Source organism: Amblyomma mixtum, chromosome 1 (genome assembly GCF_055824585.1).
Source record: "Amblyomma mixtum isolate Tamu chromosome 1, ASM5582458v1, whole genome shotgun sequence".
Lineage (NCBI taxonomy): Eukaryota > Metazoa > Arthropoda > Arachnida > Ixodida > Ixodidae > Amblyomma > Amblyomma mixtum.
This window is the reverse complement of record NC_143012.1, coordinates 157,193,202-157,218,059: the sequence shown is the minus strand read 5'-3', so window position 1 is coordinate 157,218,059 and position 24,858 is coordinate 157,193,202. Positions and strand designations below refer to the sequence as shown.

Below are 24,858 nucleotides of genomic sequence, written 5' to 3'. Positions count from 1 at the left end.
GAGAGAGTAGTCAATTTTAAAGAAGCAGTGTCGGCGTTTTTCCTATTTCGGGTATCTGTCTCCGTCTTGTAGCAACGAACAGTATTCTCGAAGTTTTGTTCAATAATAAGGACCTCCTTCTAAATTCGTAAATTTCCAGTCACAGGACAACTGCATCTCAAAACACCAGAAAAACTGGGGCAATTTCGCGACCCGTTCACACAGGATTTTTTTAGACGATCAAGAGCGTCATCTTTGAGTAAGTTAACCAGGGGCACATTGTAATGCGGATCTACGGCTGCTTCACCCGTGATGCTTTACGTACCCCGTGGTTACGTTGCTAAAATGAGTCCTGTAACCAAGCAAGCCTAGCAGTGTTGGTCACCTGCCCACGGCAAGTAGCTGACGCATGTTGCCTCTCTATTACAGGGCTTCGAAGCCACTCACCATTCAGGAAACATGAAAGCCCACATCGAAGATGGCGTCGTCTACTCGCCTCATCCCAGCATCGAGATCCCCGTCTGCTCCTTGTACGACTTGCTCAGAGAGAAGCTTCTCACAAATCCAGAGAAGATGGCGCTGGTGAGCAGGATTCGCTTTCGATCCCGCGTAAAGGGAACTCCGCCACTCTTCAGTGGCCCAAATGCAGTCGCAGTTTTACATGAGCTAGCCTACGATACTTGATAGTGCCGGCTTCTTGGCTACGTCACCATCCATAGGCTCCCTGACAACGATGCGCGATGTCTCGAACACCTGGCTGACCAGCAATCTGTGCATCTGCATCAGCTGTCTGAATATTAAAAACAGTAATGCTTCTGTATTTCCATGTAACTCTTTGAACAATCGTGTATATTTGTACCCTTGAGGCATAAATTCAGTAAGGTGCTCAGCCTTGCTTTTGCCGCGGTATGCCAGTGCTTCTTCAGCTTATCCAAACAGAGTGCCGGATTTTAAATGCATCCGGTTGCTTTCCATGCATTGCTCTAACATTAATTTAGCTGCTAAAGGTGTTGCCAATTTTTTTGTTAAATCACTGATCGATCACTTACTGAATGACACATATGAAATGTTGCGCCTTCTCCTTTTCACCAGGGCTGGACTTTGGAGGCGAAGGCGACTCGACAAAAAAAAGACATTTCTACTTTATTGCAATATTTGCCCCGTAAAATTCATTAAAAACGCAGAGGTCTTTCTTTTTCTCTCTATCGATATGTCTCAGAGCAGTTAGAAAGGTGCGATCAATTTCTGCCTCCATAACCGTACTGATCTACGTGACCCGAACGGAAGCTTATCCTATACAAGGCCATGCTTCTCACTGCACATCCGTTAGAGTCAAGCAAGACGCCGTTCATCGTTCTTTACTTTTCTTTGGATTCAGAATGTACGCTTCCCAGACCGCTTGGCTTGCCTCATCTAAAAACACTAGCCTCGCATAACACCTCGAAGTAATTTTTTTAAAACGATGGCGGGTATTTTTCAGCAGATATCACTGCAACTGTTGCAGTGGAAGCCTTCTACATTGCTGTTTGAAAGCATGAATGCGAAAGCAGGCTAAAAGAAACGATGTTTTGGGGCCTATCCAACGCGGAGATCAAAACGGCACCGCACTGAAACTTTTTTCTAATGCTTCAAATGAGAGCGCTTAGATAATATACTGAACACGCACTCCACGTAAAGCAAAATATGCATATACTTTGGACATGTAGCAAATAAAGTACTGGCGGTTTAGCATTCCTATGCACGGAGTATTGTGCGAGAGCAGATTTTCGATGGTGGATTCAATCGCCACGAAAATGAAAGCCTGATTGAGGTGTCCACTAATCCAGGCAGCCATTTATGCGCTTTTCCTTTCCTCAAAGCCAATGGAGCTTACAATGTTGTCAACGCAAATGCCAATGAACCCATTGAACGCCAGTGGCCAGTTGTAAAATAAATTGGTAATTTTTTCCTTTCTGAGTAAGGAAATGGCGCAGTAACTGCCTGACATTTCCAGTTCGTCATTTCTGCCATATCATTATCAACGCAAACGCAATCAGCACACATCTCTGTCATTAACACCACGTAGCTCAAAGCGCGATTGAGGTGTGCACGCAGGAAGCCAGTTACGTACACTTCCTTTCCTTTCGCGAAGTTTGTGTACACATAGAAGTTGAAACCTAAGACGTGCCCTGCAAAGCGCGATAAAGTGTTGCAGTTGATTACAAGCTGGTGATGAAAAGTATTTATTCTATATATATGTACAGACATACGTTCGGGGGCTTCCCCTAGTGGGAATCCTCCTTACATACTACGAGGACTCCCTAGTCCGGGACACCACTGGTTGAAGCCGCCGTCCGGGCCCTTTGCACCAAGGCCCGCTGGGCCTGGAGGTCCGAGCAGGCGAGCAGGGCTGCTTTCCAGTCCTCTCGAGTAGGGTGGGGGTTTGACGAAAGGGCTGTGTTCTGCCGGAATCGGCTAAGGCGGTAGCATAGTGCACTTGAGCATATGCCAGCGACGCTGATCTCTTCGCGCCGCCGCCGGTTCAAAATCCAGCCACGGCAATATTATTAATTTTTGAAGCTATCTGAGATGCTTTAGTCAGACATCTTCTTTCCCAGGATTGCTAGCGAACTAGTGTTTCCGCCGCAAAACAGATGCCTTGTCCAGGCAGAAGCGACGACCATATTTGCTGCCAGGAAGAGGTGGCAGAGATGCCTCCGAGAAGTGGCGCTTCACTTGAAGCTATGCTTTTGCATCACCCAGTAATATAGATTATACGATTGCGCTGTAGGCTTCCATGAAACGCGTCGCGCTGCTGCACGTTCACCACACAAGAGACTAGGACGCTCTGTGCAACCCGTTAACACCGGTTCACCAAACGCACCACTCGCTCATATTTCTTTTGCTGGCTGGGGCTTTTTGCGAAACGCATTCAGAGAGAAGGCAGGATTCCTCAACCTGCACCCTCAGCTATTTCTGCTATTTCACCATGTCCCAGCCCATAAGCTTCTGCTGCACAAGACGCTGTACAGGTCTCCGAGTTCGTAACAATCACCCAACCAGCCTCCACACCTTTTCCTGTGGCTTGACGATACCTCTCTCCAAACAGACACTCTCGTAGAACGTATCAAACTCCAACAATGGTACCGCTCGCTCCACCAACCACAGTGGCCACACTGCGGAGAAATAGCTACAGCTTTTCACATGTTGTGGGCATGCCAATTCAATCCTGCTACTGACACAATTCCTAATCCCAATTTGGAGCAGTGGGAGGCCATTGTGCACAGCGAGGACCCCGACCAGAAAGGAGGACTGGTCCGCAGGGCCCAATCTGCGGCGCAGGCCAATAGGCTGTCGGAATAGGCGGACAACCCAAAGCTCCGATAATTGCTACTCTCTAAATAAAGTTTACAATCAATCCCTTCAGACACGTCCCCGGAGGCGTCAGAGGAAGCCGCTATTGCAATTGCCATCACCCGTTCAGAAGCCCGGTACATTTTAATTGGCTCCAAAGCTGTGAGTGTGAATTTTGCGTGAGGTTGAGTCCATGTCGCTGCTTTTTGCATACTGGGCGCACTCGATGCCCCCCCCCCCCCCCCCCACACACACACACACAGCCAAGTGGAGCTGATATGAGCGCCTGTGCACTCCGGGAATCTCGGCAATGAGGCCGCCAACCCTTTGGCCCGACCTTCTTTACACCAGGTTCAGGTGGCTTCAGATCGGGGATTCACGAAGGAGCGCATGCAGTCTTTCAGGGAGCTGACGTAGGCCTACAGAGCCTCGCGCCAGCCCCCGCCACATCTCTCCCTATATAACAAACACGCCACACTGTGGTGCAGACTACAAAGCAAACTTTTCTCTCACCCCTTACCCTAGCCCACAATCATCCCTGCTTCCCCACTCCTGCCTGCACCCTATGCCCAGAACGCTTCCCCTCTTTCATCGACATCCTCTCCTTCTACACAGTGGACCCTCCCCCACGGGGCCTAGAGATTCTCAACACCTGAGAGGACTGGGGTACCCGGCTGCGCTCGTAGGAGCTGGCCGTGCATACCATCGCCACCGGCGGGGCTGCCAGTGCTATCGAACTTAACATAAACACTTGAGTGCAGTGCGGTCATGCGGGGACCCACGGGGCGTGCCCCGAATTCCTTATAATAAAGTGTTTCTCTCTCTGCCTCTGTGCTTCGATATTTGAAGGAGCGCCTCTTGTAGTTGATAGCTGGCTTAATATCGCTGCTAACCCTATTTCCAAGGTATAAGAAATATGATAAGTTAGCAACCGATGTGTGAGGCTGGTGCAGTTCAGAGGTTCTGAGTTGGAAAAGAATTCTTTCAGGTCATGGAGTCATTGATTCTACGTTGCATTTAAAAATTATCGCTCGCTGGTCGTAGGTTTCATAAGAATGCAGTTGAGCTGCAGTTCTTGAACGGCAAAAGCGGCGTTTCCGGCCACTTTTTTCTCCGTAAGTGTGGTTCCTCTTATGCCCCAACGGGGCGGGTTGTACCACTGTGAATTGGTGCAGAACACCAGCCCCTTTGCCTGGAGGAGAAAGTAGGAAGAAAATAAAGGCAATGACATGTTTTCGTGAGACAGCGTCATTTAAGACCGACGAAAAATGATGGTAGTCATCGCCTGCTCATGAACTTGTGTAAGACAAGTGAACACTTCAAGGTTATTTGGAACCTCGTTTTTTTTTTTGCTGCCTTTGATGCCCGCCTCATGTCATGTTTTTCAGAAAACTTCAATTTATAGATATATAGGCAAACACCTAACGGTCTTGATGGGGCTATTTGGTTACTAAATCCAGACAAAGTAACAACCAGGCACTAGAGAAAAGACAGGATACACGCTAGATTTGAACCTGAATTTCATTAACAGATGGTAACGATTATACGCTCAGCTTCTTTTTCTTGACCTCGCTTGGGCCACTTAGCTGTAGACCCGTCATATAATAATAATAATAATAATCTGAAAAAAGGCAGGTGATTGAAACGAACTGTGAGTCATGCGAGCATGAGTAAAGGTAATAAAATCCGATGCTAGAAATGATGCAGCATGTGACATGAAAGATGGTTAGGATTTATAAATTGCCGAGAAGGAAAAGAAAACCAAGAGAAAAAAAGCTATAAACCCTAACGACCATAAAATTATGATGCACTAGATAGGCTGAATGAAACCTTAAAAAGACAAGCACAAAAAGGTACAGCAAGTGGGTACCGTAGAAAATAATTAAGTTTCACTAAAACATAAGCACTCTCATAAGTATCAAAAACATGGCACCAAGAAAATCACAAGTTACAAGCAGGCAGGGGTAAGAAAACAAACGACATTTAACTAGTAGACACGTACAACTGATCTAAAAGACGTATTTAAAAACACATGCAGCCAAAACAGTTTAACAAAATACACAGGATCATGCCTAAAGGTGGGAGGTATGCCAGTAACGTTGAAGGCCTCGAAAGTAGCTTAAAAGAAGAAGGCAAACAACATGTCATACAGAATAGTCGCTGATGTGTGGTTCAGTAATAAATTACCGACGCACATAATCTAGAGTGAGCTACGAGTGTTTTAGATAGAGTTTCTTTACACGGGCAGGTTTGATTTCTTACGTATTTTACTTCATAGGGATACTTAAGCTGGTCGTCGTGACCTGGCACTACCTGTCAAATGTGGTCCAAAGCTTTCTTGTCACTCGCTCACAATTTTTTTCATGAAAGTCTGTATCTGCCTTGGCAACATGGAATGGATAGATGTAATATCGGGGACAAAAGGGATATGCTCCACGCGGCAGAAGCCAGAGAAACGGAAAACTGTGTTGCAACGAAACCTACAGGCGACACCTGAGATCGAGACAGCCAATGTGTGACCTTTATTATCAGCAGGCATGTCGCTTGGCTCGTTTCTATGTTTAATACTTTAGCTCGCCGAGAGATCGAGAGATCGAGAGATTGAGACAGCCAATGTGTGACCTTTATTATCAGCAGGCATGTCGCATGGCTCGTTTCTATATGTAATGCTTTAGCTCGCCAGAACGCCCCAGTTCTCCGTTGCTCCGGCTCCCGCCGCGTGGAGTATACCACTTTTGTCCCCGATAATACACCAGGACGAAAAAATGTCTGCCGGTTTAGCATTGCTTTGCAGGAAATCATGTGCGAAACACATGTTGTAGCAGGTGGACACCACCGCCAAGTACCTGAAAGCGTAATTGAAGCGTCCACTGACCCAGGAAGCCGCATAATGCCCGTCTTTAGCTTTTTTCACAATCAATGCCAACTTAACCAGTCTATGCCGGCGACCTATGCTCCAGAGTCGCTTTTCTGCAGCAGCTTTTCCAACGCCAACGCGTTTTGCTCTAGTTCCATGTTTCTATAGCAGCGTTGCCCATGCCAGCGCATGCAGCCCACATTTCTCTGCCGCTGCTGCCACATATGAGAGCCCAGAATATTATTTTCAAGGCGTAAGCCTTCCTTGGCTCATGAGTGGCGTGGAGAGAAGTTGTAGACGCAAGTCAGTTGACGAAAGTTGTCCGCAGCAACCGTCACTCATAAGTTGTGTGCTAAATAAACTAGAATGTAAAAGCTGATTAAGGTGCAGTTGATAAGCAACTGCACCTTCTGTAATGAAAAAAAAATATCAACAATAAAAGATAGAAAAACAAAATCAAGACAAGTAAAAGTAAACAAAGCACATTCATAAAAATGAAAAAGAATCATAAAAACAAAAAAACTAAAATAATACCAAGAATAAACGTATTAAAAAATAAAAACGAGAGAATGACTTTCACATTTGCGCTCTTAAGCAGACTTAAGTGCAATCCTGTAATTGCAGATGCAGTAGTAGTTAATGAAAAAGACAATCTGTGATGCAGAGCGCGAGTGTGTTGCAGTTTTACCACGAGCCTAGCCTAGGGCTCCCGCGCAGCGGCCAGCGAAGCTGATCTCTTCTCGCTGCCGCGCGTTTGAATCCCAGATATTGTAGCGAAAGCTCTTATATTACGAACAGTTTACTCCTCTGGAGGAGGGTACTCCCGGCACCCGCCAAGGGTCTCGACAGAAACAAGGAGTGCCACCTCAGACGGCTCCAAACCGGGTCTTTCTAAAATCCCGCCGTACTAAAAACATGTGGACCCGACATGCACGGGCAGGTGCAAAGTCAGCGGGCAGTATGCTGACCTATACCACATGGTGTGGGCCTGCCTGTTAAATACACATATAGCCGTTATAAGTCAGCCCACTAGGGAGGGCTAGGGGGCGGCATTGTCCAGCTCGGACCTACAGACCCAGCGGGCCCTGGTGCAAAGAGCACGGGCAGCGGCGGCGGCCAGTGGCGTCCCGGAATAGAGACTGCCACCCAGATGAACGATCATCCACTCCTCCCTTTCACAATTCAGTACAGTGCTGCAATAAAAGTTTTCTCCTCTTACTAACGAAAGCTACACTATGTTAGCAAAGGCGCATTTCGCGGTGCCTGCCAAACGCCACTACTGCGCATGCATGTTACTAAGGCAACCAGTGCCATGGCAACCATGGTGCCACGGCCGCTGCGCCGCACTGCGCATGTGCAGAGGCGCGCAGCTGGGATATAAGCCGAAAGCGATGCGCTTCCTAAGACCCGCACCATGGAAGAAGGAAAGCGACCGCGCTCGTCACGGCAACAGTACAGGCTGCGTCAAATTGAGTTTTCAAATGAGAAAAGAGAACAAAGACAAACAATAAGAAGACAAACTACAAATCAGCAACACAGAGTTCTTGTGGCACTGCTAACCGAAGGGCACATATGTCGCGAGTTAGAAAAGCAGGCACTTAACTTTTTCTTGAAATACTCGAGATGGTCGATGAGTGACACATCTGCTGGCAAGTGATTCTACTTCTATGATGTAGTTGGAATGGAAGAATTTAAGCCAGCGATAGTGTGACTAGGTAGAACGCCCGCTTTGCGTGGATGGTCAATGCGCGATGAAACATAGGTGGGTGGAATGAGCAAGCGTTTTGAAAACAGGATTGAGAATGTAGATCTGAAAAAGAAAGACAGACTAGTGAATTTTTTCTGCGCAGTGAAAGTAATGGTAGTGACAAAGTGCTTTTCATTTGTAGGACACTTGACGTGCGGTCATAGCTGTCAAGGATAAAACGAGTGCCATGGTTCTGAACAGTTTCCAAAACAAATGTAAGTGACTTAGCTTGACGGTCCCATATCGACACGGCATATTCAAGCTTTCAACGAACAAGTGTTTAATAAGGAAGGAGGTTGACTGAAGTGGGCGCACATGCCTTCTTTTTTATTTCCTTCTTTACTTGGCACAAACACACAATTATCACAAGATCTCGCTCAAGGCTTACAGATCGAAATAGCGCTTTCGCACTACGTTTGTGGACCACGTGATCCCCACAAGTCGACAGTCTATTATTAGCCGCCGGCTAGTGTCCATACTCTTACTTGTGGAGGTGAAATGAGAGGACACCGTCTCCCTCCGCAACTATGGTCTCCAACTGACGGATCATAGCAGATCAATCGGTTTCCTTTGCGTATGACGCGGTACAAACACTTTTGACCTTGACTGTATTCTGTATGAGCTCGCAATACTTTCAGTATTTCGGTTCAGTGTTATTTTGCTGTTCTGAGGCAGAAAAAAACATACTGAAAACAGGTTGCACGCTTTTCTGACCGACGAGAAAGGCACGCGCTATCAGCAAGAAGGCAGCGGTGGCGCTGCTGTAAGGTGGGCGCCCCGATTGTTGAGAACAACTGAAGCATTCTGTCACGCGCTGCAGGTCGACGACGTGACCAGCCTCAGCCGCTCCGAGGTGTTGGCGCACATGCAGCGGTTCGCCGTTGGGTTCCGGCGACATGGCGTGCTCCCGGGGGACCGCGTCTGCGTGCATCTCAAGAACAGCGTGGAAAATTTGATCGCCATGTATGGCTGCATTCTGGCTGGAGCGACGATAGTCCTAGCGAAGACATCGCTCACTGAAGGTGAGACGTCGACAAAGAAGCGAGAGGCTTTTTAGCCACACGAGCGTTGGAACGCTAAATATCCCGTGAAGACAAAGGGTGCAACCAATACTGGAAAAGTGGTAGGTTGCAGAAAAACTACGCAGACCTCCTGTCGAAATTATTCCGGAGCCCTCCACTACGACACCTCTTTCTCTCTTTCTTCTTTCACTCCCACCTTTCTCCCTTCCATTACGGCGTGGTTGAGGTGTCCATTGAGATGTGAGACAGATACTGCGCCATTTTCCTTTCTTCAGAATCCGAATTTCAATTTTAAATTTCTCCTGTCGAAACCGGCTGGTCTGCCTGGCTGACTTCACAGCTACGGAACGACTCCCTAGCTGGGGTGCGAAATAAGGGTGAAACACCTTGGTCTCCTAATAACCGACCAGACTCTAGTGGTTTCTCGTCTGCTCCGACTCCTCTTAGGGCTATTTCGCTATGGCAAGCCACGAAAACTCACTGTGAATATGCAGGCGGAATAAAACTACTACCAGTAAATAATACCCTTGCCTATAACCGTGAATTTATATGCCTAATCACTGTGCGAAGGCTCGTGGCTTTACTAAACCTCAACAATAACCACGGTAGCTCACGACACCCTGCTGGAAATGTTCCATGATGCAATATCCTCAGAGGCATCGTCAGAGAAATATCATACAATTTGTACGATATTGTAGACATCTGTATGATGACTCTGATTTTCTTGAAATGTATGACATTTGTATGATAATACTTTATAATGTGTATGGTAATTTATGGTATTTGTATGATAAACTGTATGACTTTATTGCATCATAAATTATTTTACAGCATGACAGGGTGCCAATATTAGAAACCTGTTTGCAAAGCATGGCCCTAGATAGGCCGAGAATTGCCAAAGGGTATTCGATATTGCCTCTACCACTCATTAACACATCCAATGAGGGCCCTGGTTGTCCGTCGCTTTCGCAGTACCGGCTGTGTCGTAATGAAGTCATGGCTATCACGAGCCAGGTTAGCGAGAATTCTCCCACTGTCATTGCTGGCTGCTCCACCGCAGAACCATGGCTATCATGGGACATGCTAGGCAGAGTTCCCTGTCTGTTTGCGAGAAATGGCTATGCCATTCTAGAAAGCTGTCTATATTAGCCTACCATTCCCATCACCAATCCAATGTTAAAATTATACTGGCAAAAGCTGGTCAACCTTGTGCCATCTGGTAAAACGTGACAATGTTCAGTATTCCTATAACTGAAAGAGAAAACTTATTTTATCGCTACAAGCGCATTCTTGACAGTTTGTAACTTTGCGAACTTGTATAAACTGACTTGAGTTCACTATAAGAGGTGTGAGATCTGTATAGGCCTGTCTCATCTCAGTTTAACTATAATTAGCATGTATACGTCGCCACAGTAGATGTTTCACGTTGATTCTTGAGGTCAGAACGCATGGCCCTGGAGCACATTATAGTATTCGAGCACGATTAGAATAGTAGCATTGTGCTATTACTCTACTACTACTACTGAACTTATATCATAATACCCGTGCTACGCGGACTTTATGTGGCATTTGCGTCCAATGGCATTCGACACTTCTGATCGAATGGAATTTGGACCCCACGGAGTTCTGCGGTGCTTCATAACCATTTCAAACGGATTCGGAAGCACTCAACTCATTCGCTCACTACACAGCAATGATGCTGCTGCCATCAAGATTTTTTTTTTTTGCCTTCTCTGCTGTCCCTGTTTTTTGCGCTGCATATACTTTCCTTAAGGCGGCGGTACCACGCTAGCGGCGGTCAGCAGCCGTTTTTCGTCATGTTTGTGTGAGCGGTGTGGCTCATCCGTTTGCGCTAGAAAAATGATATTGAGCGCATTGTAAAGATAATTGTATCTTCTTTGCGATGGTATGTGTCGCTAAAAGCTATTCACGTTAGTATAATAGCAGTGAGCAAAAGAGCGAGGGGCATAAAACGATATTTTTGCTCGACTTGCCTGCGTTTGCCTTGCTGTTTACGAAAACTACTGCTCCGAAAAGAAAACTGCTTCTGCAGCTTTTAGATGAAGTGTGACTCGAGAACCTTGCAGGCAAGTTATTGAGTTATATTGAGTAGTTATTTAGAACTGGTGCCATAAATAAGTGTGAAATTTAAAAGAATGATGCATTAATAACTCCTAGTCCTGTTCATAAATCACAAACATATTTAGAAGGATTGTAGATAGTATCCATGTTGTTAATTCTTGAAAATTTCATTGAGCTACATGTCATAATTTTTTAGTTTTCATTGTTCAAAGTTGGTCGTAACCTAGAAACTGCGCTTTTTTTATCTGAGTTTTAGAAGCAAGTAAACGTCGTATAGGGAACAAATTCGGCACACGAAATATTAAGAAAATATTCGAAATCCTCTCAAGGCGGCATTTTGCTATGACAAACAGAACGGTAGTACTGCGCCATTCAATTGCGCCATTTTTTGGTGCGCCGTAGCCTCCGCAAAATACATCCAGCGCGAAAGATCACTGTTATATTCCAGGCTTTTTTCACAGGAACTGAAGTGGCTGGTCTTAATACTACCAGTGATGTAAATTTGGGTATGATAAACGACTCATGTTAGCTCGCACTCGCCCCTTTGTTGGTCGACGGGGCTGCTGCATTTGAATCTCGCGGGCGTTTTGACTCAACAATGGAGTTCCGCCGGTCAACGACAGTGGCGCTGTCAAACATTTTGAAGCAAGACTTACGAGACAGACGACTGACTTCGCTGAAACCTGTCCTGCCTTTCGGTTGTTTCTTCGGCTGCTCAGCAGGCTGTCATCGGCGTATCGTGCTGTTTTGCTTGTTGGTGTTTTTTTTTACTGTGCTTTTGTATTTGTGTGCAGCGCCGTTTTTTATCACTTTATCTTGCCATTTTTTTTGTGTGTGTAAAAGTGTCAAATGGGGAATCGGCGGAAATACCTTCAGCGCAAAAGGTCGACGATGACAAAGCTTCGTACGCGCATGGCTGATGTCAAGGCCAAACGCAGGTGAGCCATTCGGACCGCAATTTTGTTATTAGAATCTGCATTGAAGTCCCAACTGTACCTGTGTCGCGTGCGTGAGCTACCTCGTAGTGTGTGTTATCGAGTGCGGTTTTTCATGAACTCGTGTGCAAGATTACCAGTGTTACGGCACTGTGACATTTCGTAAGGCGAGAGCAGAAATCTGCTGCATAATTATTTGTTCCTTAGCTGGGGGCCTGTAGAAGTGGCTCTAAATTGGAGAGTTGAGGGGCTTGTGTTTCGAAATAAGCGATGAGTTTTAAAAGTCCCAGAGGGCATTGAGGGATATTTTATGTATATGACGACTCTCGTCCTCAGCATGCGCACGTCGCGGGTTGGATCCCAGATGTGGCAGATGGAATTTTTTTCTTCACTCCGCTCTGAAGTAAGTCTATAAACTGTTGGCATTTCTAAAGAATCTACTCCAGCTTATCTATGGCGATAAAATCACCTGCTGATTCTGCATTGCGCAAAATATTTCGCGTTTGCGTTTTGCATTCCTCCTGAGTTTGTTAGGAGCTCGCAGTGCGTGGAAGCGGCAGTTTGCGTTGTGGGGGATGGACACCTTTCTATGCGAGCGGCATTTGGTAGCTTATGTGTAGATTACGATGAGGGAGGGGCAAAGCGTGATGAAAAATCGTACAAGCGCACTGCGAGCCGTAGCTACTGCAGATACCTTAGTACCGGTGAAAAACTGTAGTTCTTAGCACTTGAAATTTTTTGGTGAGGAGGTTCAATTTTCTTCATTCATGCACCTAGCACGCGCCTATGATGCTGATTATCTTCTAGTTTCGTGCTAGGAGGCCGGTGCTTTTAAAGAAATATAATTGTGCTCGTGAAATTCACTGCATAACTGTGGCTAGAGAAATGCGCTAGTCAGTGCATGCTTCTGTTTCGTATTCACTGCAAGTAAATTTTTCTTCTCCTACTTCGCTGCAAGAATAAGTTGCTTGTGTGTATACTTCTTCAGTTAATCATCCCAGTTTATTGCGATCGTGAAGTACAATTCAGGGATGTCGAAGAAGCCCAACTTCTCATTTTTTATTGACTGTAGTGTTGAAAAGGGGCCAGAAAGCAAAACTTGTGATGCTTTTGAGCACTGACATTTCCTGTCACTTCCTGAAAATAGACTCGCATATGACAATGGTATGGACTTGTCTGCTTGCAGGCAGCCATCATGATGTGCGGGGGAGTTGTGCAAGGCATCTGAACGTGCTTAGCAGATGTTGCAATAAAATGGTCCTGTTTTTATAAGGAACATGCGTTTGTCTTTTGAAAATGCACATCAATGGAAGTGAATGAAGCCCCGCTTTTGCCTCTACCAGTGGCGAAGTGCATGTGTGGACAGTGTGATTTCACTAGCATTGTAGTGAATGCAAAAGCATGCCCCCAAAATTATATGTCAATCACACACTGCAAGAAAAACAGAATGCACGGATAACATTCTTGAAAGGTATATGGGAGCGTAGCTGGTGAAATGCATGCGCACAATGCAGCAAAAACAATGCCAGCATCTCTTGCCATTGTTTGCACTGCATGAAATACCAGTACCTTCCCTCAGCGGTGTGCAAACCACGGATACCGAAATCGTTAGAAATGCAATTAGTTGTCAGTCTCGGCTACAGAGTATTATGATTCAAAACTAGCTCTTGTAAATGGCGCGGTTTCCGGAAGAGCTGCTCCGCAATAGTACAGCGACATTTACTGCGCATGGCGCTGCACGAATGCGCGTTTAGAGTCTAGATAGGAGTAGGTGAGTTGCATAAATATGGAAGTCTGCTATGGTGCGCTTGCTGCTCGCACCGCTGGAACTTCCTCTATGTGCACGTGCCAACCTGCTCGCGGGTGCTCAAAAGGGGTGGTGTCCCTCGTTGTTAGTCATGGCAGGAATTTCCCCCGTCCTAAGTCATTCAGCGCAAGCGTTTCCCCTCTTCTTTCCTGTGAGGGCCGGCGAGGCGTCTCGAATCGGGGTAGAAAGGCGGGGAAGCAGCCCTTGGGACCAACAACACCGGCTCAGAACCAAAAGTTGTCAATTTTGCCCACCGGGCCACAATTTTTTGACGTCATGCTGCTTACAATAGGGAGGGTTTCACAGTTCCGCGAAGCTGATGTTTTGCGAAGGCGATTGAAATGCGGCCGTTCCAATCCAAGCTTCTTCTGCAGCCAAGGCCAGGCTAGAAAGAGGAGACAGACCTGTGCGCCTCTGCTGCGGGGAGTGGGTAGAAGTTCTCAGGGCGCACCCACCCTGGGCGCAGTGGGGTTTGTAATAAAAATATTTAGCGCGGCACCCAACCCTTGCTCTCACCGTCGTGGTGAAGAGGTGCGTTCCGCGTTTCTTTCCAGGAACGACGCTTGCTCGGTCAACAACTGCGGGGGGTGGGGGGAATGTACACTGCCAGTAGCCTTTAGGCGCTCGCAGTTACATGCGTGGTCCTGACAGTCACCAGACTCGAGCGACAAGACGCGGTCAGGTTCGCCAGCGTAGCCTTGTAAAGTGCACCGGGGAAGGCGTGTCCACAGATGACTCACCCCTTTCATTTCTGCAAACAACGGAAGGGGGATGAGGGGATCGTTATAAATATGACAGAAGCCAACAGCCACAGAAACCAAGGGGCGCAGGGATTTTTTAATTTATTTATTTATTTTGTGGTGTTGATCAATTTAGAATATTACTGAATATGTTATCGCTTAAAGCTAATTGATTAGAAAAGCAGAAGAAAAAACAACCACACGCCGCCGGTGGGATCCGAACCCACGACCTCCGAATTACGCGTCCGGTGCTCTACCTCTGAGCTACGGCGACGGCTGTCAAATCTTCTGCTTTCGGGGGTATTTATGTTTACAAGTAACCTAACCTTGAGAGTGTTCATCAGCGCCACCCACGTTCATAAGCGGCGGACGTAGAACGTCCTGAGTTACCGCAGGTGTGACGTAGAACGTCATCGAACGGAGAGGGTGGAGGGTTCTCACGCAGCTTCCACCCTCTCCGTTCGATGACGTTTACGTCACACCTGCGGTAACTCAGGACGTTCTACGTCCGCCGTTTATGAACGTGGGTGGCGCTGATGAACACTCTCAAGGTTAGGTTACTTGTAAACACAAATACCCCCGAAAGCAGAAGATTTGACAGCCGTCGCCGTAGCTCAGAGGTAGAGCACCGGACGCGTAATTCGGAGGTCGTGGGTTCGGATCCCACCGGCGGCGTGTGGTTGTTTTTTCTTCTGCTTTTCTAATCAATTAGCTTTAAGCGATAACATATTCAGTAATATTCTAAATTGATCAACACCACAAAATAAATAAATTAAAAAAAAAAACCTGTGCCCCTTGGTTTCTGTGGCTGTTGGCTTCTGTCACATCCCTTTCATTTCTGGCTATTGAAGCCAGCACTGCCCGTTACTGCTCTGGAGACCACCTGCACCCACAATTATAAATGCATATTCGCAGAAAACATTCAAGGGCGTTCAGGCAACCCTGCAAACGCGTTTCTGAAGAACGGCAGATTGGGCTACTGGAGTTGATTCATAGGGGTTGAGCGGACTTGATCTAGAGTGGACTGACAGAGAATAAGATAAGACCCACAGAAGGAGCCTCCTTGTAGTGTCTCTCTCTGTGAGTGTCTGTGAGACACTCTCTGTGAGTGTCTGGTATCGCTGTTGAACCCCTAACCAACCAACCAACCTAACATAAAATGTGCTCCGCCTGGCGGCCGCTAGGAGGGTACGCTAATGGAAAACTTGGCATAATGCAATAAAGTAAGCCGTTAGTACAGGCTCGAGTATCCGAACTGCTGACATGATAGTACCAACACAGCAGCTTTTTTCTTTTTTTCTCTCTGCGCTATTAGCCTCCCCGGTATGCCTGCTCATGGATGCAGCTGCGGACATATAACAAGACGAAAATAGCTACACACACACAAATACGCGAGGCCTTGCGAGCCCTGCGCGAGTGCGTTTGTTGAGTCCATGTGGAGAAAGAAAACAAAGCAGTCTGCAGGGGCGTTATTGTTCATTTCCCCTATCCCCCTAGCTGACAGAGTCCCATTATCTAAAGGCGACCGTCCACCCGGAAATTAGTCGATTTTTTTTCGGCAGCAGTATGAGGGCTGAGAGCCTACATGTTGCGCCGCCGGGGTGGGGGGTCTATGTGCGCTGCAGGAAATCCAGAAATCTGAGTTTACCGTAGGAACTTCGTCGAGCGTACTTATATAAACGTGACGATAATTAACAACAGTTTTAAACCCTAATTTCTGAAAATGAAGTGGCATCATGTTAGAGTAGTAAATGCTACATTTTGATAGTTTTCGAATAGTTTTCGAATAGTGGCGGCGAGGCTTGTCAAGCAGTGGTGGAACACTGCTTTTTTCTCGCCGTCCTCAGTTTTTTGTATTGCGCGAAAAACTGGAATAAAGAAGTGAAATGCAATTTAGTGACTTTTCAAAAATAGTTTACCGTGTATGATCACACAAGACAAAGCTATTTTTGAAACCGTACCATTTTCCGCGTTTGTGCGCGTGCGTGGGGGGATTTATTACCCCTGTCACACGGGCAACTTTAGTGATACTTTCACGAAGTGCACTCCCCATGAACGAATAGCACTTTCATTGCGCTGTAACATTGCAAAATAAGTGCTATTTGAAAATCATGATAGTGACGATGGGTGTTGCAGGTAGTGACGGTCGATGCTGCAGCACATTGTGAAAATTAGTTTGTTTTCGCAAATACTTGGAGAATATTTCATAGCAGATATAATTGCTAAACGAACAGAGCCATGTTTCCGCTGATGAAAAACCTTTGAAATGTCGCCATGTAACTTCGAGAGTACTCCTAGGGAGCTGTCGAGAAAGTACGCTAGTACAATTTAGAAGTTCGCAGCCGACCTTCTGTAGCAATGCAGCAGAGGCTAGGCAGGAAATGAAAAGAAACTGGCATTGCTCTCGTGACGGCAGGAGTGTTTTACCCCATAATCAGCGCATAAAAAGCTTTCTAGACTGACAAATTAGACTAATCCCTAACCGTCGCCCCGACTGCTTTCCTTCGCCACTTCGTACCAGTAGCCCGAACAATGACCAGCCCACTTGGCACTGTGCAGTGACAAAGACCAGTCTCTTTCAATACATGGTACATTGCTGACGACACGCTGTCGCCCTGCCACAGAATAGTCTTGGAGTAGAACGCCTCCGCTTATTTTTCATGCAGACTACTTCCTTCGTACCTTCGTGCCGGCTTGGCAACCTTTCTCGGCCACGAGACAGCTCAGCGGTTTGTGCACACGTAATGGGCGTAGAAAAAAGCACCAGTGCGAAAAGAGGCATGGTGAATCCTTTGCGGATTGTGAAGTTGGTGTGGTATATGAAATTCGCAGCATGGGAGCACTCAAAATCGCTAGAAAAGGGAACTGGATCTAATTTACCTTTTCACTGCGCAGAGTGGAAATGTTAGCCGGCTCTTGACAGTATCAAGGTTCTTGGCAGGAGTCGCGAATAAGACAGCGCGCGAGGTTTTTTTGGGATTTTCTCTTTGCAAAGAAAGGAGCCGCATGTTGTAGTGATTGTTCTGCTGCTCTTCGAAGTAAGTAACCCGCATTCATTACACGTTTTTCATAATCACCAGGCCTTGATAGTAAATGACTTCTAATAAAGAAGTCCTTTCTGCATGTTGTGGATTTATTGTTATGCGCTGAAAGCGTTCTGTCGCTTTTGTTGTTTCTTGTTTGTTGTTTTTTGCCGATTTACTGTAAATCACTGTATTTTGCAATTAATTTCTGACGCTGCTTCTGCAAAGATACTTTTGTACAATAAGCAGGAAACCGGAACTTGGAGATCGACTGTAAGATTGAAGATGTTGAAGTCGTTGCACACTGTGATTCCACTAAGGAGGGTTGATGCGATAGCAGTTGTGCGCGGATCGAGTGACTTAGTGCCCTGTATATATTTGGGCCCCAACCTTGCGAATAAACAATTGGTAGTTCAGCCACTTTATTGTCTGTTTCTCTTTTCCGGTTTTTGTATTTTGGTTGGTTATTTATTTCTCAAAATAAAGAGTTTTAGTTGTTGCAGTTCTTGTGTTACGCAGGAGTGCTGAAGCGGCCACAGCTCTCATCATGAGAAATTAGTTGCTACGCTGAGCTAAGCGTTTCGAGTAGACATGTAGTATGCAGTCTTCCTCGACTGGCCTGGCTTCCAGGACTATTGAGGATTTGAGGGCTCCAGGAGGCTCGTTTGTGGCAACCCTGTATCCCTGTAGCCGATCATCGTGCACATCGTACAGAAAATGAGGGTCCCAACAGGGGTGCCCTAACAGTGCTCATTTCTTCAGAAGGCATCAGCTGGAGGGTACTGACAAACTATGCCCCTCGTGTGCCTCTGCAGTGGATGCCATTATCAAATTTTCTGGGCAAGTGGGTTATCACGCTTTTGTCACGTGAATAACCTTTATAACAACTATACAGTCAGGTGTGGCTGAAGAAGTAGGTTCGACATCCGTGCGCGTGGTTGGTAGATGATGTTATTTTTTCAAAATGTTGACATGATGTGTTTAGACTTATGCCTTCGCTCCACTGTTGTTTCTTTTGGAACAGACATGTTTCTTCAGAAAAATAGTTGCCGCTACGGATATCGAGTATATGCTGCTGTGCAGGCCCAAGATGGCTCGCACATGACGTTAGAGACTCCGGCGTACCGCGTGTCGCTGCTAAGGCGCTGGGGTTAGCGCATCAGGTGACTGCAACACTTCGCGAAAAAGTAAAAAAAAAAACGGTACTGCCAGTCGGCGTATTTATTTCTCGCTTCCTGGGTATTTTTTCGCGCAGTTTTTTGAACACGACAGACGAAATAAGCGTTACTGCAAAATTTCCAGTTGGACTGCAGTTGGACCCTTGAGGCCTTTACTAAAGCTCTTTTTTGAACGTACTATCACGATCAAAAGAAATGCGAACAGAGTGCAGGTCCAGCTGAGTATTCGAAAGAGCAACTTTTGAGAAGGAAAACCGACACTCCTCTACTCTCTTCCTCGATTTTTTTTTTCACATTCCCTCAAAATGCGGACTCAACTCGAATTCTGTCGGGCTCATGTATCCACGGGATAAATGGCCTTGTGAATGCCCTGTGTTGGCTGACACTCTGACAACCGGTTCCGATGCGCTTGAGTTGCGCAGTTTCCACAGCTATTCTAAAAGGTTTTTTTTTTTTTTCAGCGAGAGAGCTACCGGGCGCTCCATGTTAGAAGGAGCACAGGGAACGCTGTGAGTAGCGAGAGGAGGCGGCCAGAGAGAATTTTCCTAGGGCGAAGACACGATCTTGCACCCCTGCCTCGCGCTATGGCTCATCGGTTGAGAAGCGCTGTCCTGAAACGCCGCCAAATATTTCGAATCGGCTCTTGGACAATGCAGACCACTGGGAGGCCAGATCTGCGAATTTCCGCTACCTATCGCCGAAATTCACTAATTGTGCAAGGATCGATTCGCCCCAGACCTCAGCGTGAGCACAAAATGTTTTCTTATGCTAGAGCAAACATAACGAAACAGAGCAGCAGAAGCGATTTCAGTTGAAAAGTGACGTGAAAGCAAAAGTCCACTTATTTTGCGGACATCAGCTAGAGGACTACCATGGTGCGTATAGCTCTGACTTCCCGCATTCCACGGAATGGAGAAAAAATTAGCCTTTTACTATACAAATTTACTACACAAACAGTGCCAGTACAAAAAGAGGGGGGGGGGTAGTGCAAAATCCACATTCGATCGCTTATTTTCTAGACAGATATGCTGCCACACGCTCACATCCGTGTTCACAAGACAGCAGGGAATCAGAACTGTTGGAATTATCACACTTTCGTGCTGATCACTAACGATACCAGAAAAGCAGGAACGTTGCCTCGTGTGGCAACAAAATGCAGTTCCAATGAATGGATGGAAATGCTATGCTAAGCCCACAGTAGGGAGAAACTCCACGCGATTGTAATGTAATGACATAGCTCTTGCCAGCTATGTCCCGCAGTCTCTAGTCGAAGTTTCACAGCCAGTGTTTCCTTTTAGTTCTTCGAACCTTGGTGGTGGTAGTGGTTAATTTGACAATAAAAAGTGAAAGAAAAGAATGTTGCCGGCTGCGGCCGTAAGCGCTTTCGGGATCTTTGTTATCATGCATGGATGCGTGGGCGGAAAAAAAAATTCAACATTACTTGCAACGCATCTCTACGTCACAGACTGAAGCACAAAAGGGTTTACCTCTCCCAAGCTATTATCGGGAACGGGTGGGAGATGAAGGGGGCTAACACACTGTGATATTGCTTTCTTTTCCTCTCCGTAGCTACTAACCCAACAACATAAGTACTTGAACGCAATATGTTTGTACCATTCTGATATGCCTTATTCTGCCCATTTTCTCTTATTTACTGTTACCATATCAGCTTTCTCTTAGAATTCTACATAGCACTGGCAGTGTGTGAGTAAACAATAAAAACACTCGCCATGCATCGAAATCTCGGGTTGATGTTTCACTGCAGGTGTTTTTCCTGGAATTGCGAAATAAACGTCTGCATGGCGAACGGTAATCAATAGCACACAAGCTACGCACCACGCGCCTTTGACAGCAGAAAAGGCTGTGACAACACACATGGAAACCGCCCTTTGAAACTAAGAGGTCATCTACTATTCCGCTGCATCCATTTCGACATCATCCATATTGTTTTACGAAGGCCATAGCCCATAGATGTCTTGTGGCCCTTTGTTATGGATTCCAGTGGAACCTACGAAGCTTTATTTTGTAATATTGCTTGCCGTGGCTGCCGCTGCTAGTCATCAAATTATTGTTCAGGGTCGTGAGAAAAGAATAACTATAAAACAATGTGTACATCTCTGGAAAAAAGGGAAACAAAATATAATTTCTGTAAATGTCAAAGATATGGAGACTTTCCACATTCGAAATAGTGCCTCCTAAAAAAGAATCGCCAGACACCATGGCAGGGCCGCGAAGGGGTGCGTAGGGGCGAAAGAAGCAGTACGAGTGTGCCAAACACGTTCGAGCGCGGTCGTCATTGTTGGGGCGTTTATCCCCCCCTCCGTGACTAACCGCCTCCTTCTGCCACAATGCGAGGGAGAGGATGTCAAGGTAACGCAGAGAGGGGGACCAGACCGTCTCGGAGGAGCGCTTTTTCGCTTCCACGGACAAGTGGAGCCGCCCTGGTGGTTGAACTAACGTCTTGTCCAAGATGGCCGCCGTGGTACCCCCGCCTTAAAGGGTCAGTCTACTCACCGAGATGAGTGTATAAATAATGGCATATTCTGGTAGTTGGAACCCTATAACATCAATAACGAGGGGTCTGCGCCCGGTTTAGGCAGGAATTTATATTTTATTTCGGCGTTAAAAGTCGCGTAAAAAAGCATGGTGGCGACCCCAAACGTTCATTTTCTTCAAGAAAGTGGTAGTCTTTTTTTGTAGAAGAGTAAGTGAATATACTACGTACCATTTGTATGCCCCAATGTCAGACAAACGCACGTTTTGTTCTAGTAAACTGTAGAAGGCGTACCACTCGCTTTTTCTGTAAATCTCATGAATATTTATAGTTACACGTACGCAAAACGCAGGCACATTCCCACTTTTAGTTCAGCGTATGCTAGCAGAGACGCAAAAATAAACTCAGCCTATAGTGGCGCCATCTGGTCGTCAGGACGGGAACCATTGCTGTAAACAAACCGACTCTACACTTAAGCCTAGGAGCGGCAGAATCGTCACTCTAATTATTAAAATAAAGCAAATTTATCACTTATACGTTTTCTTATAGGCGAGATGAGACGAAGCGAAAGACAGGCGCCCCATTTATGGCCACTGAACGCACTGAAAAAGGCAGCAACAACGAGAATTCAGTCCGAAGCGAGAGGTCCGGCTTCGACGGGCGCCGCCATGTTTGTCGCCGCGCGGCGGAAATCCAGGTGGTTGCCAGATGAGACTACCATCTCATACAGATGTGTTCCCACATTAATAAATTCTATTTTAAAATGTTCTACCGCACTCCTTGGCACCACAGCTGGCTAAACGGTAATTTGAGTAAAGAGCTATTGGTTGCCGCAAAGAAAATATGGTCGGTAAAATTCAGTAGACTGACCCTTTAAGAAGAGTCACCGACGAGCCCTTACCAAAGTTTTGATCTGTCGCATAAAACCGACGACGACACCGTTGATACGAATGACCGCAGATGTATAGGATTCTATCGTTAATACTGGGCAAATAGAAGCGGGTGCAACTGCCCCTAAAATTTATTTTAAAATGCCCCGCAAATTTAGAACTTAAGGAATGCGCGCTGGCCCGACCAGGGGTAACAATTCGTGTAACTATATTTGACTTAGCCAAGCCGCTGATCAACAAAATATATTCTTTGTTTGAAGAACGCTCGGAGAGTGCTCACGCTCTAGCCTTTGTCCGATTTCTCGGCATAATAAACCGCCTATATGTCATGAAACATATAGCATTTGAAAGAGTTTTGGCACGCTCCGCTCGCGCGATTTTCTAGAAACTTGCCCAAAGGCATATTCTTCTGAAAAAAAAAATCAAAGAAGTTTAATTTATTTCAGTTTTTTAATCAAAAATTGCTTTTTTTGCTTCACTAATTCACTGCCACACTGCGCACGGGGCGTAGCGCTATATAGATCCCAAGTCAAACGCAATACCTTAGAGCAGATGGATTTGCTCAACTGACTTTGTGTGCAGTTTTATCAACATACAGAAACGAAGCCGTGGCCTCGTAATTTAGAATTATACTTTGCGCACGTGCTAAATATTAGGCCAGCTTCATAAACGCAGGCGGCCACGCGTTGAGAGATTCCTACGCTTCCGTACTTCGTTCCTTTTGATCGCGCCTTTTCCCGTGTTTTTTCATTTGCTATTTCTTTCCTTTTCGCGAAATCTTTGTGTTCCATATTGTTGTTTTTTGGGCATTTTATTGGGCTATATCCTAATTAGTACTGAGGGCTATTGCTCTTGCTCACGTAATTTCTCATTTACTCGCAATTAGTTTTTGCTTTAGAGGATCACCTTTATTGATGCAACGCATCGTAAGTTGTTGACAATGACAATTTATTTATTTATTTATTCACATTGCCCCTCAAGGCCCTCCAGAGGAGAGTATTACATACGGGGGCGATACAATCATATTATTAAACGCGATACATTTTAGCAAGAAGTGCAAAATACGTAATTAAAACATAAAGCATACTACCAAAAGAAAAAATTGACACAAACAAAAAACAGCAAATTTTTACAGATTTGCGTCACAACAAAGAAGCTCTTGGAATTTTTTTTGTCAGTTTCTGTGGAAAAGACTGATGGCAATCTATTCCATTCAGTGATAGTACGGGAAATTAATGAATTGGCGTAAGACGATGAATGATACTTTACGCGTTTAACTTTGAAAGGATGAACATGGCGTGGCAAGATGGCATGAGGTGATTCAAACAAATCACTACGAAGTGATGGGCGGTGATCAAGCTTATGGAAAAGTGTCAAACGAGCAAGTTTACGGCGATGCGACAAATCTTCCAGTTCGGCACGTTTTTTTAATGCTGAGAAACTTGTGAAGTGTGCGTAGTCCGAAAATATGGAGCGAAAAGCACGGTTCTGCAAGGATTCGATGTTACTGATAACGTAGGCTTGATCACTGTCCCAAATAGCAACTCCATATTCGATTTTAAGGCATATTAGAATTACATAAGCAAGTTTTTTAGCGTATATAAGCGCGTGCCTCAGGTTATGTTTAAGAAGACCAAGTGAACGGTTAGCAGACGCTAGGGTGATTTTTTGGTAGGTTTATGGGGTTTAACGTCCTAAAGTGACTCAGGCTATGAGAGACGCCGTAGTTAAGGGCTCCGGAAACTTAGACCACCTGGGGTTCTTTAACGTGCACTGACATCGCACAATACACAGGCGTCTAGATTTTCGCCTCCATAGAAATTCGACCACCGCGGCCGGCATCGAACCCGCGTCGTTCGAGTCAGCAGCCGAGCACCATAACCACTTAGCCACCACGGCGGCTAGACGCTAGGGTGAGGTCGATATGGTGATCACATGTTTGGTCCAAATGAAGGTGCACCCTAAGGTACTTGTATGTTATTAGTTCTTCAGCATTGCCGTTAAAAAATATATGTGGTTGGAATGCGAGCAGTACGAGGAGTTATATATGTGTTTTGTTTTAGAAGCGTTTAATGTCATTCACCAGGATTAGCACCATAAGCTTACTGCGTTCAGGTCAAATTTTAGGGATCGGCGGTCAGTGTCACTAGTAATGTTACGGTAAATTACGAAGTCACCAGCTAAAAGCTAAACTCTAGACGTTACACAGGCAAGTAAATGGTTAGTATAGATTAGAAAAAACAAAGGTTCAGGCACGCTTCCTTTTCGTACCCCAGATGTCACATAAGCAGCGGAATAGTTAGAATGACTAACTAAGAAGAACTGAGCTCTAGAAGATAGAAAGTCTTTAATCCAAGCGAGAACGTTAGGGTGGATGTTAAGCTTTAGTAGTTTCAGAAGAAGTCTGTGATCAGGAACGCGATCGAAAGCTTTTGAAAAACACTGCGTCGACCGGAAAGCCAGTGTCAGTAATTATTAGAAGTGTTTAAGAAAGCCAGATAGTTGTGTGTCACATGACAATCCCAAGCGGAAACCAAGCTGATATTTGAAAATAATGTTATGATCTTGGAGGTAGTTAGTAGAGAGTTTTAGCTGAGCGGGTTTGTGCGCTCGCTCCGCTCAGCGAGCTAGCGGGAGCGCTACTGCGCATGCGCGAAGCGCTCAGGCGGGAGCGCGCGAGCGGAACGGCTCCTCCGCCCCGCTCCCGCGCGAGCCAAGCGGAGTCCGGAGCGGGCCGACGAGCGGGCCTCGCGCAAAGCCTTGTGGGCTCG

The 24,858-nt window shown here is 46.0% G+C and overlaps 1 protein-coding gene across 6 annotated transcripts in view; it reads left to right on the top strand.

Annotated features, from left to right (window-relative positions):
- The window catches only part of LOC149369481 (luciferin 4-monooxygenase-like), a 112,028-nt gene that overhangs the window by 14,485 nt on the left and 72,685 nt on the right, over positions 1–24,858 (top strand). For 2 of the 6 annotated variants that reach the window (XM_089558853.1, XM_089558852.1), the window contains 2 exons: positions 409–561; positions 8,737–8,938. The exons of 1 other annotated variant lie outside the window; for it this stretch is intronic. In XM_089558853.1, coding sequence (XP_089414979.1) covers positions 439–561; positions 8,737–8,938 — 325 coding nt within the window. In that variant the 5' untranslated portion in view covers positions 409–438. Of the gene's footprint in view, positions 1–408; positions 562–8,736; positions 8,939–24,858 lie in introns of those variants that run through there. 3 more of the 6 variants (XM_089558855.1, XM_089558854.1, XM_089558857.1) reach the window with 3 other exon arrangements.